Source organism: Ahaetulla prasina, chromosome 13 (genome assembly GCF_028640845.1).
Source record: "Ahaetulla prasina isolate Xishuangbanna chromosome 13, ASM2864084v1, whole genome shotgun sequence".
In the NCBI taxonomy this organism is placed as follows: Eukaryota; Metazoa; Chordata; class Lepidosauria; order Squamata; family Colubridae; genus Ahaetulla; species Ahaetulla prasina.
Genome location: NC_080551.1, coordinates 4,426,798 through 4,445,150, shown reverse-complemented (window position 1 = coordinate 4,445,150; position 18,353 = coordinate 4,426,798). Strand labels below are relative to the sequence as shown.

Sequence of the window (18,353 nt, the reverse complement as noted above, 5' to 3'; positions counted from 1 at the left end):
GAATTTTGATCACATGACCCTGGGGATGCTGCAATGGTCGTAAGTGTGAAAAACGGCCATAAGGCACTGTTTTCAGGATGGTTGTAACTTAGAATGGTCATTAAATGAACCATTGAAAGTCGAAAGCATATTGTTTTAATAAATTACGTATTACAAAACGCAAGGAGTGCCTTCTGTTGTTTGGGTAGAGTGATCGTTATACAGGTGGTGCTGGGCTTACGGCCACAACTGAGAGCAGAACGTCTGTTGATAAGCCCTGCGGTCATTAAATGAGTTCAACCGGATTTTATGTCCTTTTATGATCTTCTGTGGAGATTCTCAATCATCCAGATCATGGTTGTCCCAAAGGTGATTTTTCCAGAAGGCAACTGGACTGTCCTGATTCCTTCCTTCCTTCCTTCCTCCCTCCCTCCCTCTCTTTCCTTCCTCCTCCTCTTCCTCCCTCCTCTCCTCCTCCTTCCTCCCTCCTCTCCTTCCTTTCTTTCTCCTCCTCCTCCCTCTTTTTCCTTCCTTCCTTCCTTCCTCCCTCCTCCCTCCCTCCTCCCACTCCAACCTCCCTCCCTCCTCCTCCTCCTCCCACTCCTTCCTCCTTCCTTCCTTCCTCCTTCCTCCCTCCCACTCCTTCCTCCCTCTCCTTCCTTCCTTCCTTCTCCCTCCTCTCCTTCCTTCCTTTCCTCCTTCCTCCCTCCCTCTCCTTCCTCCTCTTCCTCCTTCCTTCCTTCTTTTCCTCCCTCCTCTCTACCTCCCTTTCTTTCCTTCCTTTCCTCCCTCCTCCCTCCCACTCTTTCCTCCCTCCCTCCCTCCTTCTTCCTTTCTTCCCTCCCTCCTTTCTTTCTTTCCCTCCCTCTCTCCTTCTTTCTTTCCTTTCCTTCTTCCTTCCTTCCTCCCTCCCTCCCTCCCTCCCGCTTCTCATCCAAGAAGCTTCTTCAGTTCTAACTTGGAAAAAGCGCCTTTTCCTGCCGTGACTGACTGCCACAGCTGGAAACGTCCCGTGGCCCCAGAGGAGTGGCGTGGCCCAGAGCTGCCAAGTGTGTCTCCAGTGGGAGCTGGGAAGACCCCAAGCCCTGCTTGAATTACTGCCAACGTTGTGCAGATTGTCCCAGATTTGTTTGTGTGGCAACAGCGAGCAAGAGAACCTGGGAAATTGCCTTGAGAGCAGCTAAAAATAAATCAGAGCTGCCGGTGTAGTGTTGTCATGAGGAGAAGACGAGGGCTGCTTCACAAAACAGTCCTCGGTGGGATATCTTTCGGCTGTGGTTCAGGGCGAAAAGAAGTCCTTTGAATACAGGTGGTCCTCGACTTACGACCACAGTTGCGCCCATGGTTTCTGTGGCTAAGCGAGATAGTTGTTGAGTGAGTTTTGCCCCATTTTATGACCTTTCTCGCCACAGTTGTTAACTGAATCACTTCGGTTGTTAAGTTAATCACCTGGTTGTTAAGTGAATCTGGCTTCCCAATTGACTTTGCTTGTCAGAAGGTGGTAAAAGGGAGTCATGACACTGCGACCGTCATAAATATGAACCAGTTGTCAAAAATCCGAATGTAAATCATGGCGGATACTGTTGTGGTCTGCCAGCAATCTGCGGAGCTGGCAACAGAATCAGACAGCAATGAGGCAGAGGTAGGACCAGGGCCATCGGGGAATGATGTGCGGACTCCAGAGCCTCCGGAGGCTGACAGTTGTGAGGCAGAGGAACAGGAGGAGCCTGTTCCTAATGCACGCATGAGAAGAGCTGCCAGAAGGCAAGAGCAGCTCAAGCAAAGAGGACGACTCGGGAGTAGGGCCAAGAGAGGATTGGCCCCTCCCATAAGGCTTAAAAAGACCAGCAACAGAGTTTGGACTCTTTGCCGGAAAACAACGTTGATAGCTTCGTCTTGTTGCATTTATTTTGTATCGATGTCTTCTGAACTTTTGCCAAGAAAGGCCTTTGGCAGTTTGCCTAATTGGACCAAGGTTGGTGACAGGACTGAGGAATTTGTGTTGGGAGGAATTTGCTTTAATTTAGTTGAACTATGCTGGGAATGAAACAATTCTCAGCTGTTTGAATAAAGTTTTTTTTTTTCACTGACTGAGTTTCCTACTACTTACTTGGGCCTGGGTCACAACAGATACAGCAAATGGTCTTAAGTGGAAAAAACGGTCATAAGTCACTTTCTTCAGCACCGTTGTAGCTTCAAGCAGTCACTAAACAAACAAGTCAAGGACACGTGCTTGGGTTATATTCTCAGCAGGCACCGCAGGATTTCCGCTAGAAGAAAATCTGCCTGTAACAAGCAGAAAGTGGAAGGTCTGGAGGGTGATATGCGGGCAGTGCAGAAAAGAGAGGAGACGACAGGCAATGCTGTGCTTGGACTACAGATGGATAAAATGTCTTATTTCCTTAGGTTTCAAAATTTGGAAGAAGTGGACCAAGAAGATTTGAGAGATGTTGTGACTAAATTGTTGGGAGAATTTCTTGGGAGAGGTGTTGATTTCATGAATTGGGATGTGGATCGAGTTTATAGAGTTAATTCGCAATATGCACGCACGCATGCAGTTCCCAGAGAGGTTCATGTCAAATTTGTGAGAAGAGAGACGAGAGATGAAATTCTTAGAAAACATAGGAGTGGGGCACTGATTTACAGGGGCAGGGAGATAGCCATTCTGAGGCAGATTCCCAGACAGGTACGTGAAAAAGAAAGAAATATTATTTTTGTCAAGCAAATTGTACCAGAAGGAGTGGGCTTCAGATGGCTGATGCCAGAGGATTGATGATTTTCCGGGAGGGCATTACGAAAAAATCAGTACAATTGTGGAGGCTACGGCCTATGTGGAGGAACACAAAGCCTTCCTGGAATCAGATGACCCAGGAATTGAAGAAGGGAGGTTATAGATCATGGGGCTGAGCGGCTGCGCTGTTGCGGCCCTGGAGTTGGGTCAGGCTGAACCCAGAGTTCTGAGATCCAAAACTAGGAAGTGATAAAGATATTTGGGATTGTGTTGGTTTTCCTTATTCTCTTTTGTACGATATTCTGATTATTCTTGACTCTTCTTTATTACGTATTTAAAATTTGCAAACTTAGCTACTTCGTGTCACCTGCTTGCCTTATGGCTGTTGTATGTGTTAAAAAATTTGAGTAAAATTCTTATTTTAGATAAGAAAAATGAAAATTTACCATACCTGATATGTATTTGTATAAACCTTTTTTGACTAATAAAAACTTTTTGAATAAAAAAAAAAAAAGAAGAAAATCTGCCTGTGAAAATCATTGGAACATCAGAGCAGATTTCCATATGAATAAGAATGCTCCAATTTTGGTTTTGGACAGACCTTCTGGGTATTTTTAGATTAGGGAAGAAGCAGAAATCCAAGGAGGCAGAACAGAGCTCAGGGATTTGATGCCACGTTGTGTGAAGCAAGCGTTTTTGGGCCGCGTTTCTACCAGAAGACAAAACTTTCCAAAACTCAACCACACCAATGGGAGCCTTTCCCAAAATATCATTTGTGCTTTGGAAGGCCTTCTTCTCCCAGTGCTTAAAAACATGGAAGGGGAAAAGTTCATTTCCCCATCTGTGCTGCCTAAAATGGACAGTTTCTTTCTCTTTTCTCTTTTTTTAAAGTTTTTTATTAATAATTCAAAATTAAAAACATTGGCCCTAGAGATGATATCGCTGGTTCCAAGCATCTTCCAACACTTTAAACTAATACATAATAAACTAAGGATAGTATAATAATATATTTCTTAAACCTTATACTGTTGTGGTCCGCCAGCAGCCTGCAGAGCTGGCAGTGGAGTCGGACAGCGATGAGGCTGAGGTGAGGCCAGGGCCATCGGGAAGTGAGGTGCGGACTCCAGAGCCTCCAGAGGCTGACAGTAGTGAGGCAGAGGAACAGGAGGAGCCTGTTCCTAATGCACGCATGAGAAGAGCTGCCAGAAGGCAAGAGCAGCTCAAGCAAAGAGCTTGATGACTCAGGAGTAGGGCCAAGAGATAATTGGCCCCTCCAATAAGGCTTAAAAGACCAGCAATGGCATTTGGGCTCTTTGTTGTAAAACAATTAGAACAATTAGAACTGCAGAAAAAATAATTGCTACCAACCTGCCTTCCATTGAGGACCTGTATACTGCACGAATCAAGAAGAGGGCCATGAAAATATTTACAGACTTCTCGCATCCTGGACATAAACTGTTTCAACTCCTACCCTCAAAACGACGCTATAGAGCACTGCACACCAGAACAACTAGACACAAGAACAGTTTTTTCCCGAAGGCCATCACTCTGCTAAACAAATAATTCCATCAACACTGTCCAACTATTTACTGAATCTGCACTACTATTAATCGTTTCATAGTTCCCATCACCAATCTCTTTCCACTTATGACTGTATGACTATAACTTGTTGCTGGCAATCCTAATGATTTATATTGATTTATTGACCATCAATTGTGTTGTAAATGGTGTACCTTGATGAAGGTATCTTTTCTTGTGTGTCCAATCACACTTGGCCAATAAAATTCTATTCTATTCTATTCTATTCTATTCTATTCTATTCTATTCTATTCTATTCTATTCTATTCTATTCTATTCAATGTTGATAGACAGCAACCTCATTGCTGGTTTCCCACGAACCCTGGTGGGGGGGAGGCTAGAAGGGAGGTGCAAGGGGCTGGGGGAAAATGAAGCTGAATTGTACGAAGAGTTCTCTGTGAGAACCTATATAGCAATGATAGCTAACCTTTTCCAGACTGAGTGCCCAAAGTGCGCATGCGCGAATGCATGCACTTGCACCCGAACCCCCAAAATGCAATTTACGCATGCCCCTGCACATGTGCCACACCCCGTGCATGTAAGCGCCCCCCCACACATGCCCCCTTCCCCCCTCACATGTGCATGCGGCCCCCTGCATCTGCCCTGCCCACCGCGCTGCGTGCGCAACCCCCCACGTGCGTCTGCCCCCATGCATGCCCACGTGCCCCCCCGCACACATCCGGCCCCCTGCATGCGTGCATGCCCCACCCCTACACGTGCCCCCCCGCGTATGCATGGCAGAGACCTGACAACCAGCTGGCTGAAGGGAGGCGCGTGCATATGCATGGCAGAGCTGAACTGGGGCAAGGGCTGGCGTGCTCTGAGGGCTGTGTGTGCCACTTGTGGAACGCATGCCATAGGTTCGCCATCATGGCTATATAGTCTTCAAGGTCATTTCCCTGGAAATTTAGCAGAAATGGCAAAAATTTCTGCCTACTTGAAAGACTGTACACAAGAAAAATATATTTTGGAATGGAGAAAGTGGATTGATTATATTCAAAATAAGTATCAGATTATTTATTTATTTATTTAATTAAACTTTTATACCGCCCTTCTCCCGAAGGACTCAGGGCGGTGTACAGCCTTCATTTAAAACAATTAATATACATATTAAAATAACAATTAAAAAGCTTATTCAATAAAAGGCCGAAATTAAAACCGTCCAATTGACCATATAAAATACCCAGTAAAATTACAATTAAAAATTAAAAATTTAAATTTAGAATTTAAAAATCAGGCCAGTCCCGCTTGGATAAATAAATAAGTTTTCAGTTCCCGGCGAAAGGTCCAAAGGTCAGGCAATTGGCGTAAACCAGGGGGAAGTTCGTTCCAGAGGGTAGGTGCTCCCACAGAGAAGGACCTTCCCCTGGGGGCCGCCAGCCGACACTGCTTGGGTCGGTGGGAGGCATGTGGAAACAGCAGGCGGTCCCGTAAGTACCCGTGCCCTAAGCCATGGAGCGCTTTGAAGGTGGTAACCAAAATTACCAAGATTAAAAAATATCAATTAGTTTTTGAGTGAAGTTAGGAATTGCTATGTATTAGAGTTTAAGAAAGAAGGGAATTGATAGTGTGATGGTGTGATGGTGTGAAATGGAATATGTTTTATGTTTTATGTCTACTGCCACCGATTGCCTCCCACCGACCCGTGCGCTCTCACAGGGAGGGACTCTTTAGGGTGCCATCCGCCAGGCAGTGCCGACTGGCGACACCCAGGGGAAGGGCCTTCTCTGTGGGGGCTCCCACCCTCTGGAATGAACTTCCCCCAGGACTCCGCCAACTTCCTGACCTTTGAACCTTCCGCCGCAAGCTTAAAACACATCTATTTATCTGTGCAGGACTGGACTAGAATTTTAGTTTTAAATTTAATTTTAATGGGGTTTTTATCAGTTTAATTGTAATTTTAAATTTTGGCCTATTTAAATAAGTTTTTTAATTTAGTGTTTTATCTTGTATTATATCTGTATTTTTATCGGGCTGTAAACTGCCCTGAGTCCTTCGGGAGATAGGGCGGTATAAAAATTTGATTAAATAAGTAAATAAATAAATGTTATATTTTAGATTATGTTTGGTAGTTACAATACCCTGTATTCTGTTCTGGGAAGTCTCGGGCAGGGGGGGAGGAGGGGGGAAATGGGGTGGGGGGGGAAAAAAAAAAAAAGGTCATTTCCCTGGGAGAACAATGCCGACAGGTAGAGTGCCTGTTTCCAAGACATCTCTTTTGAAATTGATTGGGCAATAAAAGACAAGCAACAGGATCATGGGGACTAAGGTATAGTGACCAGACGTCCCGCTTTTGGCGGGACAGTCCCGCTTTTTAATAATTTGTCCCGCATCCCGCTGCAATTCCAAAAAGTCCCGATTTTTTTTTGTTTCACCCCATTCGGAAAATGGGAGGTGGCAACGCAAGAGGAGGAGGCGGAGAAGGGGGAGTGGCGGAGAAGGGGGCGCGAGAGGGAGGAGAGATGCCGCTTGACTTCACCTGAGAGGAAGAGAAGAGTGGAGAGGAGAGCCGAGAAGAGCCGAGCCTGCCTGGAAGAGCGGAGAAGCAGCAGCCGCTCCTCCTCCTTCAGGCAGGTGACAAGACTCAGCGCGCATGCGCAGCCCCTCCTGCCCCTCCCGTCAATGGTGTCCCGCTTTGCCATGGCTGAAATCTGGTCACTATAGACTAAGGGAGGAAAGTTAACTGGGAAAATTTGGCACGAATCCTCCGTTCTGGCTTCTCACCACTGTGACTCACTTAGCTTAGGACCGGGATACCTTCGAGACCGCCTTCTGCCACCGATTGCCTCCCAACGACCTGTGCGCTCCCACAGAGCGGGCCTCCTCCGGGTGCCGTCGACCAAGCAATGCAGATTGGCGACCCCCAGGGGGAGGGCCTTCTCTGTGGCAGCACCGGCCCTGTGGAACGAGCTTCCTCCGGGATTACGACAACTCCCTGACCTCCGGACCTTCAGACGGGAACTGAAGACTTTATTATTTCAACGCGCTGGACTAGCCTAAGAATAAAATGTTTTAGCTAAATTTTAACGGGTTTTTAACGGGTTTTGTACTGTTTTTAGTGATTTGGCTATGATAATATTTAGTTTTAATTGGGTTTTAATGTTTATTTATTATATTGTCTTTTAATATGCCTGTGAACCGCCCTGAGTCCTATGGGAGATGATGCGGTATAAAAGTATGATTAATAAATAAATAAATAAATAACTCACTTCTAGTAAACTATACCTTTCTCCACAAATGGGAGTTAAGCAGCGGTGAAATCCGTCCGGTTCTAATCCGGCTCGCGCGAACTGGTAGCGCCGGCGAGAAGCTCCGCCCACCCGCAGGGACATCCTTACGCCCCATTTTTGACCATATGCGCATGCGCAGAAGAGGTGCGCACGCTCACATTCCTGAACCGGTAGCGAAGGTAAGTGCATTTCACCGCTGGAGTTAAGGATCATTTTTACTTAGGAGACCAACTTGAGGCAGGTCTGACGTCAAGAACCTTTCAGAGCTGAAGATGGACTAGTCCAGGGGTCTGCAAACTTGGCTCTTTTAGGACTTGTGGACTTCAACACCCAGAGTCCCTCAGCCAGCTTTGGGAGTTGAAGTCCACAAGTCTTAAAAGAGCCAAGTTTGTAGACCCCTGGTCTAGGACCTTGTGACTTCTTAACCTCCAGCACTTCAAACTCTTCCTCACCTTGTTCCTCCTACACTCTCTACCTGATTTGGTGCGTCCTTTAAAGTCTGATGAAGTTAGCAGCTTCTTCTGTTGTTTGATTTTTGTTGTTGTTGTTGTTGTTTTAGTGGTTTAGTGGCGGATGGAAAAAAAGCCAGGTGGAATTGGGTGAGGTTCTGCTTCCACCTCCGTGCACGGAAGCCCAATGCTTATCAAAGCAAGGTGCAATTTTTGTTTAAAAAAAAAAGAATCTATAGCATTAAAAAACAGGAAATTCTACCTGGGCCATGGTTTTCAAAGTGTCAGGGATGTGTGACCACAGGGGAGAAGACACCCAGCCATGCTTTGTCATGCATGTCACCTGTTTTGGCATCTTCTGAATAGCAACCTTACTCATCACTGGTGGTTCAGCTGTTTTTAGTGTGTTCTACAAATTCATCCAGATGTTGCCTAAGCTGGATTGTCAGGACTGCCAACCTGCTACATTATGTATTGTGGCAGTGATGAAATACAATTTTTTTTTGCTACCGGTTTTGTGATGAGTGTGGCTTGGTGGTGGTGGGGTCAGGTGACTGTGTGGGCATGGCCAACTTTTTAAAAAAACTTTTAAAGCAGTTTTTTTACTACCTGTTCGCCCGAACCGGTAGTAAAAAAATGCTTTTAAAAAGTAAAAAAAAAGAGATTCTGACAATTGCCCAGCACAGCTGTGATCGTTGGAACCTTTTTTAAAAAACTTTTAAAGCATTTTTTTTTTACTACCAGTTCATCTGAACCGGAGCGAACTAGTAGCATTTCACCCCTGTATTGTGGGCGGTTAGCCTGCCAGGTTTAACGGGGAGGGACAATTGTGGGGTGAGATAAGGGAGGATGGTTAGCACGAGAGGTATCAAAACTAAGTATTGGGCTGTCCTGTTCCATTACAAGGTCACACTAAGGCAGTGCTTCTCAATTATTTTCTGTCATGCCCCCCTAGGAAGAAGAAAACATTTTTCGCGCCCCCCGCGCGACTGTAAATAGTATCATTATTAAAAAAAACGAGGTCAAACGCGCCCCCCTTTACGGAGCCTCGCGCCCCCCCGGGGGGTGCGCCCCACTATTTGAGAAGCACTGCACTAAGGAATACAGAACCACTCAGCCCGCAGAGACAGGGACTGTTACCCAAACTATTTGTTAGCATCTAATTGGACACTTGTTGATAACCAGGGGTGAGTGTGGGTGGCTGGGTGGACAAGGGAAACCAAGGCAAGATAAGAGCAGAAAACAAGAGAGAGAGAGAAAGAGATATTTGGAGATTTTTGGAAAAAAACAGGGGAAAGATTAAAGTGCTTCCCATAAAGGAGAATATTGGTAGCCCAGGATTAAATGAGTTTGGTTGTTTTCTTGCAGACGGTTCATTACCCAACCTGGTAACATCATCAGTGCTAGTCCTATCACTAGCAAATATGGTGTTATCTAGTTGCAGGGATTGGGTCTGGCTAGTCTGGTGAAAAGAAGGACTAGGGTAGACATGATAGCAGTGTTCCAATAATTGAGGGGCTGCCACAAAGAAGAGGGGGTGACCCTATTCTCCAAAGCACCTGAAGGAAAGACAAGAAGCAATGAGTAGAAACTAATCAAGGAGAGAAGCAACCTAGAACTAAGAAGAAACTTCCTGATACTTGGAACAATTAATCAATGGAACAACTTGCCTCCAGAAGTTGTAGATGCTTCATCACTGGAAGCTTTTAAGAAAAGACTGGACAGCCACTTGTCTGAAACGTACAGGGTCTTCTGCTTGAGCATGGGGTTGGACTAGAAGACCTCCAAGGTCCCTTCCAGCTCTATTCTGATCGATTGCTCCGTGGTTAGTGACAGGTAAAGAATTTCCACCTTCCATAAAGACAGCTGAAGAGAACACCTCTAATAGATTGTGATCCTGGCAGGAGAGTTATGCAGTGTGACTTATTTGTTAATGCAATCTTTGAAGGATGATTTCCAAAGCTGCTTTTGTAAGGCAAGCTCACTTTATAGGCAACACACAACAACTAATCCCCAGTCACTTTCTGTTCTTAGGTTACACTTGAGGGAGTCAAGCTATTCTCCAAAGCACCTGAAGGAAAGACAAGAAGCAATGAGTAGAAACTAATCAAGGAGAGAAGCAACCTAGAACTAAGAAGAAACTTCCTGATACTTGGAACAATTAATCAATGGAACAACTTGCCTCCAGAAGTTGTGGGTGCTTCATCACTGGAGGCTTTTAAGAAGAGACCGGCAGCCATTGGTCTGAAATGGTATAGGGCCATAATGGTGAACCTATGGCACGCATGCCCGACGTGGTACATGGAGCCATGTTGCCTGGCATGTGCGCCATCGCCCGTTCCTCTTCCAGGCTTCTGGCGTGCATGTGCACACAAGGATTAGCTGGCCTTTGTGCGTGCGGCAGTGCTGGAAACCAGAAGAGCTGGTCTTCCAATTTCTGGCATGAGCATGTGCGCCAGCCACCCGATTGGCGCAAGCGGATGTGCCCCAGTAACTGGAAGACTTGCTTGCAGGGAAGCACCTTATCCGCCACGCGCATGAGTCCTAGGCAGCTCCTTTCCACGGCTCTGACGTGCGCGCACACGAAGTGCTTCCTTTTTGGCATTTGGTGCTGCATGCACGCACACTCCCTTTTCGGCACTCGGTGCGAGAAAAGTTCACCATCACTGGTATAGGGTCTCCTGCTTGAGAAGAGGGGTTGGAATAGAACAGGGGTCTCCAACCTTGGTCCCTTTAAGACTTGTGGACTTCAACTCCCAGAGTCCCTCAGCCAGCAAAGCTGGCTGAGGAACTCTGGGAATTGAAGTCCACAAGTCTTAAAGGGACCAAGGTTGGAGACCCCTGGAATAGAAGACCTCCAAGGTCCCTTCCAACTCTGTTGTTCTATTAATAAAACCTCTGTGAAAAAGAAAGAAAGAAAAGCAACCAAGCTCAGAGACCCCCAAGAGCCCCTCATTAAAATGCTGAGAAGCTTAAGAACTTTTAAGTTATGGACTACATTGTTGGGCAGATGAGATCTCCGGGGAGCTGTCCCAGAAAAGTGATCCACCCAGTGGTGGGATTCAAGTCATTTAACAACCGGTTCTCTGCCCTGATGAGTTCTTCCAAAAACCAGTTTGCCAAACTGCTCAGAAAGTTAACAACCGGTTTCTCCCGAAGTGGTGCGAACTGGCTGAATCCCACCACTGGTTGGTACTGAATTAAAACAAACCATATGTGATACTTCTTGAATCTCACATAGATTTCTCTCCTAGCTAAGCTCTCTTTTCTTTACAATATTTATATATAGTATTTATATTTGATATCATAGAGATCCAATTTAGAAGACAGGAGGAATTTTCTGCCAGTGAGGACAATTAATCAGGGGAACAACTTGCCTGCCAGAGTTGTGGGTGCTCCATTACTGCAGGTTTTCAAGAGAAGACTAGACAACCATTTGACCAGGATAATATAAGGTTTCTTGCCTTGAGCAAAGGGTTAGACCTCTGAGGTCTCTTCCAGCCCATGTTCTGTTTAACTAATATCTGAGGATAACCTGGGCAGGCTTTCAACAAAATCTGAATCCCACCACTGGATCCACCACCCGGGATGTTTCTCCAAGTTTTCAGTCCGGGGTTGATCCTTCTGCAAATGCAATCCTTGCCAGATCTGATTCTGCTGGCATTTTAAGATCGGCCAAACCTGGCTACCTACTGCCACCTAGACCTCAATTTAATATTTGTACCTTCACCTATTTGTATATAATATTTGTTTCACATCATCTCTTCTTTTCCCCTTTGCCTCCCTTTGCCTCCCTTTGGAAGCAGACACTGAAATGAAAATCACAGGAATCGGGGTTCTTTTCGAGTCATTCCCGCTGATGCAATAATTATTTCTTAAAAGTCTTTAGCAAGAGCTTGTAGGAAGTTAGCAACCACCCCCTTCCTAGAAGAATGAAATATTTTAGAAAATATTTAAAAGGCAGAATATATTTCCCTGGATGAGAAATGGAGAAACATGTTTTAAAGACAAAGCAGCTTCCTGACTCCCCCCCCACCTTTGTCAATGACCATCATTTGCAACACAATAGAACAGAAACTCACCACATGGCAAGGCTCAGGCAAGCTTGAGAGACAACCTACAATGTTAGCTAAGACCCCCACCCCCTGGGAGTCTGACAACCAATCAAGGTACTCTTCTTGTGCCCCAGGAAATTCAAAGCTCAGAGAAAGCATAAAGCCAGGGAGTGCACAGGATCTCAGCCCTTTTCTGTTCAGGAACTCAAGCCATGTGATCCTGACCACCATTAAACCATCTTTCCAAGCAGTCTCCATGTTTCCAGTGTCTTTGTCCCCACTTGGAACTGAACCCAGATGGATATTTCTTCCAACAAACTAAAGTCATTCGTTCTGCTTTGGAGGCTTCCCTGATGCCAATTGGCTCCTGCGGAGAAATGCTGGGAATCTTTTCAGGGAATAAGCCAAAGGGCTGCAGAGTAACTGGGGTGTTTGGATGTGTGTGGATTTTGTGAGCAATTGTCATTGTTTATGCAGAAAGGGACAAGAAGACCGTGGGTCACCTTGCCTTTCCATCCCGGGACTTCCACCCCCTCCTGACTTCCTACCTGGGGCTGAGAATTTTGCAAATGGGTTTGTCAAGAAACTCTGTAGTTTCTTCCCCAAACCCCCAAAACTTTAAGCTTAAACTGTTTACTGTTGACCTCACCCCATTCCTAAGAGGTCTGTAAGGGGCGTGCATAAGAGCACCCGCGTGCCTACCGTTCCTGTCCTAATATTCCTTTTTACTTACTCTTTTCATGTATCCAAATTATGTTTATACTTTTACCTATTATCTTATATGTGATTGACAAATAAATAAATAAAATAAAGATAAGTGTTGTGTTTGCGCCCCCCGAGCCAGGCCTCCTGCCAGAAAGTGACTTGGAAAGTGAGGGGGAAGGGCCGTCAGGACTTACCTCGGGACCAGCTTCCCTGGCTCAGCTCCAGGAGCCAGAGGCAGGCCAGGTGGAGGAGATAATGAGGCCTCCGTCCCCTGACTCTTTCCCCCTCCCCCCGGCCATGCCTGCAGACCCAGCTGATGGCAATCAGGCCTGGCTGGACCCTAGGTTTCGTAGGCAGGAGAGGCGGGAACAACAGAAGCAGGGGTGGGGCAGGCCTAGGAAGTGCTGAGTCATGGAGCCACACCCCACAGGATATAAAGGCAGATATAAAACTAAGAGCTGAGGTACTGTTTGTTCCTGGGTGACTCATCGGCATCGAGGGAGATAACAGAGACACTTGGCAGACGCTCGCTAGTTTGCCGGCTAATTAAGCCGTCGCTCGGACGGAGTCGAGGGGGGGGACAGAACAATTAGAGAACAGCAATCAAACAGGACAGGGATAATCATCAACGAATAATTAAGACTGCAGGAAAAAAAATACCAATTGCAATTGATCTGCTTTCCATTGAGGACCTGTATACTGCACGGGTCAAAAAGAGGGCTGAGAAAATATCACCCCCATATCCTGGACACAAAGAGTTTTGAACTCCTCCCTTTGGGATGCTGCTGTAGGTCATTGCATGCCAAGACAACTAGACACAAGCACTGTTTTTTCCCTTGTGCCATCCCTCTGCTGAACACGTAATTCCCACAGTGCCCTAAGGATATTTACCCATGTAGTAGGGCTATATTGCTATTATCCTTCTCAATTTTTCTACTCCCTTCTATTTTTGATATCATGATGATGATTATTATTACTCTGTTGTTCTGCATGTACAGGGAGCATCTGCACCAGAGACAAATTCCTTGTGTGTTTAATCACACTTGGCCAATGAAGAATTCTATACTTATTCTTATTCTTTCATTCTTATTCTTTCTTCTTTCTTCTTTTTTATTCTTATTCTTTTAATCTTATTCTTATATTCTTATTCTTTATTCTTCTTATTCTTTTATTCTTATTCTTACATTCTTATTCTTATATCCTTATAAGAATATAATAATTTTATATTCTTATTCTTTATCCTTATATTCTTCTTATATTCTTATTCTTTCTTCCTTTTTATTCTTATTCTTTTAATCTTATTATTATATTCTTGTTCTTCATTCTTATTCTTTTATTCTTATTCTTACATTCCTATTCTTACATTCTTACTCTTTCATTCCTATTCTTTCTTCCTTTTCATTCTGATTCTTTTAATCTTATTACTATATTCTTATTCTTTATTCTTCTTATTCTTTTATTCTTATTCTTACATTCTTATTCTTACATCCGTATAAGAATATAAGAATATTGTATTCTTATTCTTTATTCTTATTCTTTTAATCTTATTATTATATTCTTATCCTTATATTCTTATCCTTTCATTCTTATTCTTACTTTTTATTCTTATTCCTTTCTCCTTATTTTTTTATTCTTATTCATTCTTATTTTGTTATTCTATTCTAATTCTCTTTCTATTCCCCAAATGGAGAGGCTCATGTTAGGTCCTTGCATGGCCAGACTCAACCTGGGCAAAGGCTGGATGGGGAATTCTGGGAATTGAAGTCCACCCTATTAAAGCATTCGATTTTGAAAAGCTGCGATTTTAAATGAAAAAACAAAACAACAACCCAGCCTCAGCGGCAGAAGCAGCTGAGGAGGAAGCTCCCCAGCAGCCAAAGATTAAAAAGAGAGATAGGGAGAGGGGGGGGAAAAAAAAAAAGGAAGAAGCCGAGCAGGTTCCACCGAGATTTGAACTCGGATCGCTGGATTCAGAGTCCAGAGTGCTAACCATTACACCATGGAACCGCAGCGCCACCGGGGTTGTCTGGCGCCCGTGGAAAAGCCGCCTTAGCAGAGGCTTCCTTCCCACCCTGCCAGGCAAGACAGCGGCATGGTTTTTGGGGTGGGGATTTAAAGGGCCACCGAGCATGCACAGAGGGGAGGGTGGGCAGGTGGGGGGGAGAGAAGGGTGGGGGGACCGCTGCTGCCTTTGGGTCAGGGGTCTCTAACCTTGGCAACTTTAAGACCTGTGGACTTCAACTCCCAGAATTCCTCAGCCAGCTTTGCTCCCCCGCCCCACCCCTTACAGATCAAAATCAGAGAGTCCTGCCAGGCCAGCCCACTTCCGGCTTCGACTCACAGGGCACTTCCTAATTAGCCGGAAACTAGAGATGAGGCGCGCTACCCCTTAGGTCTCTGTCTCTCTCTCTTTCTGGCCCCCTTCTCTCCTCCTTCGGCACCGGAAGAGCCGCGGAGGGTGTAACCCCGGAAGCGCTTGGAGCAGTCGGCGCGGCTGACCCCGGAAGTTGTCCTTGGTGGGCGGAGAGCAGCGAGCGAGGCCGGTCAGGGGGCGGAACCGGAGCGTCACTGGTCCGAAGGCGGAGGGAGCGGCGGCTGCTGCAGGAGGAGGGAGCGGCCCCTTGGCTCTGCCTGCGCTTCCTTCTTCGCTCAGAGGCCGCCATCGCCGCCATGGGGGGCTCCCGCGACGACGAGTACGACTATCTCTTCAAAGGTGGGCTCCTCGACCCCCGCCCGCCCTCCCTGAGGGAAAAGCCCGCCGGCCCCTCAGGAGGCTTCCTGGCCGGACGGTCGCTCCTCTCCGGCCTGCCTGGTTCGCGGTGGGAAAAGGGGAGGGGGGGCAGAACGAGGGTCTCCCCATTGGCCCCGCCCTTTTTCTCCTCAGGGGGGGGTCTCCAAGGGGAGGGGGCGTCCCCTCGTGACCTTGGCCCAGGCTTGACCTTCCCGCCCGTCCTGCCTCGCAGGGCTGTTGTGCAGAAGCGCGTGTGTGTGTGGGGGGGAGTCGCCCTTCCCGAGCGGAGTCTCTATATGGTGGGGGGGTGGGAGGAGGAGGGGTGAAATGAGCGATGAAAGCAGCCTCAGTTTCTCTGCTAGACGCAGTCCAAATGGGGGGGGGGAGGAGGAGGAGGAGGAGGCTCTCCTTTGCCTGGAACCCCCAGGACAGACCCCCCCCTCTTTTCCCTCTTTCTCTCTCTCTCTTTTCTCTATTTTTTTTCCCCTCCCTGGCGAGGGTCTCGGCATCTACTTGGCAGCTTGGTCAATCTAGGCAGAAACCTGATTTCTTCCCTTATTCATTCAGATTTGCTTCCTCTAGCTTTTCTGGAGGGTGGGGCGAGGGGGTGGGGGAGATTGAGGTGGGGAGGGGCTGCAGAGGATGTGGGCGCCCCACCTGCAGAGGTTTTGGGAGGGGGCTGGATTTGGACGGTCCTCGGTGGTCTCTTCCCCCCCCCCCACCCCAGGATCCTTTGAGATCCTTTCCTTGTCAGGGGACCAATAGGATGGAGCGGGAGGGGGGGGCTTCACCCTTCACTCCCTTTTTTTTGCACCCAATTAGCCCAGAGAGTAATAATCAAATTTCAGCTTCTTTCTCATTTCCGGCCTTTTCGGGGTGGGGGGTAGGGAACCTTTTCCTTGTAGAAAACTCAGACTGAGGTACTTGGAAGTGAACCTTGAACTCAAGACCAACTTTTCTCTTCTGCAATGCAAAAAAAAAAAAAATGACCTCATTTTAATGAAAGAGCAAAGATCTCTGAGAAAGGTTGAATTCTTGAGGAATTTATTATCCAGCATGGAGTGTAAAATGGTTAGGAACAGAAATCTTTCTTTTTTTCCCCCTTCAAACATCCTACCCCATTTATTTCTACCAATCGCAGACAGTCTGCTGTTCGTAGACGTTACCCTTAATTCTAGCCAAACTTGTTTTAAAAAGAAGAAGGTATTTGATTCAGGTGGAGAAAAGAAAGATGGAGTAAACCTGTCAAACTAATAAATTCTAAAACCCCTTTTACTTTTTTTCCCATTCTCGTTTCCTCCCCCCCACCCACTTAGAATAAGGTTCTGCATTCTGAATATGCCAGTTTATTGCCTTTTCTCCAGAATTGTCTTTCCTAGCTAAGCATAATAGTTGAATGTTTAAATAAGGGCCAGGTATTGGGTAGCTCAGGGATGGGCAGGGTGGCAGAAAGCATTGGCAGCAAAGGAGGTTATCAGGTGTAACAGGAATGTCCTGTTATTATAGAATCATTTAGAATGTTTTTTTTGCTTTTTATCTGTTATTGTTTTTCAGTGCTCCAAAGGACGTTTTGTTATTATTGCCCCAGTACTTAATTCATTTCTTAGAGTTTTGTGGGTACAGCAAAGATCAAATTCTTAATAAGCTTTCTCTTGAGCACTCCTTTGGTGTGAGGATCTAAACTGTTACCTTTGTTATAGTTTTTATTGGAATGTTTGCTGCAATCGTTTGTTAAGAGATATTTGTAGGGTTGAGGCTTGACTTTTGTTCCAAATGTGTTGGGTATGGTAGTTTCCTGATCTGGACAAATAAAAGTTTTCTCGACCTGGTTTTTTTTTTTTAATTTTCAAACCATTTTTTAAAAAAAGTACATTTACAGTCTGAGAATAAGCCATTATTGCCTTGACTTTGGGTTTTGAAAAAGTATAATTTTCACTCCTCTTTGGGTCTTTCATATCTACATGTTTTTGCTTCCCCAATTTTTGTGGCCCTTTGAAATAGAGGAAGTGGTTGCCAAAGACTTTTCAATCTGGAAGTTAGTGATTTAATATATTAATGAGGTTTGTTTGAAAGGCATGAACTTGCAGGTTTATTTTGTATCTTTGAGGGGTGGCTGGAAAGAGAAAGCTAGCTTTTGAATCTGAGATTTATTTTTTTATGTATTGCACACCTTTTACAGTTAATGTGCATTTATCCTTTATTTTTAAGGGTAAATTGGATACTCTTCTCAAGTAGCAGTAGACCAGGGGTGTCAAACTCAAGGCCCGCAGGGTGCTTAGATCTGGCCTGCCGGCCCACCCTGGAAACAGTGATGGACTGGCTCCTGTAAACGGAGCTCGGGCAAGCAATGTACAGTTCTCCTGGGCTCTGTTTTCGGCCGCAATGACCTCCTGCCAGCGAAAATGGATCTTGGGGAGGCTGCGTGCGGACCTGGCAGAGGGCTGCAGGAGGCCGTCACAGCCGAAAACAGAGCCTCGATGAGTGACGTTGACCTGCCCCCCCCCCCCCCGGTGAAACACAATCCTGATGTGGCCCTCAATGAAATTGAGTTTGACACCCCTGCAATAGACATATCCTCCCTTGGCCCCTTTCCATCCCTCCTTGTTTTGGGATAGCCATTTTGTGAATAGATTGGATTCCCTTTATTCAGTGGTGGGATTCAGCCAGTTCGCACCACTTCGGGAGAACCGGTTGTTAACTTTCTGAGCAGTTTGGCAAACTGATTGTTGGAAGAAAGCATTAGGGCAGAGAATCGGTTGCTAAATTACTTGAATCCCACCACTGCCTTTATTGACCCATAGCCCCCAGGAGTTATCTCCGAATGGCGGATGCTCCCGCCGACCCACAAAATTCAGGCGTTTTGGAATGCCAAACCCTGATCTGTGCGGACAACAG

The 18,353-nt window shown here is 46.0% G+C and overlaps 1 protein-coding gene and 1 non-coding gene across 3 annotated transcripts in view; one reads left to right on the top strand and one right to left on the bottom strand.

The window, feature by feature from the left end:
- Positions 1-14,662: 14,662 nt before the first annotated feature.
- TRNAQ-CUG (transfer RNA glutamine (anticodon CUG)) lies at positions 14,663-14,734 on the bottom strand. Its single transcript has one exon. It is a non-coding gene; the product is annotated as a tRNA-Gln (tRNA).
- Positions 14,735-15,281: 547 nt separating this feature from the next.
- The window catches only part of RAB11A (RAB11A, member RAS oncogene family), a 44,155-nt gene continuing 41,083 nt past the window's right edge, over positions 15,282-18,353 (top strand). For both annotated transcript variants that reach the window (XM_058156396.1, XM_058156395.1), the window contains exon 1: positions 15,282-15,440. In XM_058156396.1, the coding sequence (XP_058012379.1) occupies positions 15,398-15,440 (43 nt within the window). In that variant the 5' untranslated portion in view covers positions 15,282-15,397. The remainder of the gene's footprint in view (positions 15,441-18,353) is intronic.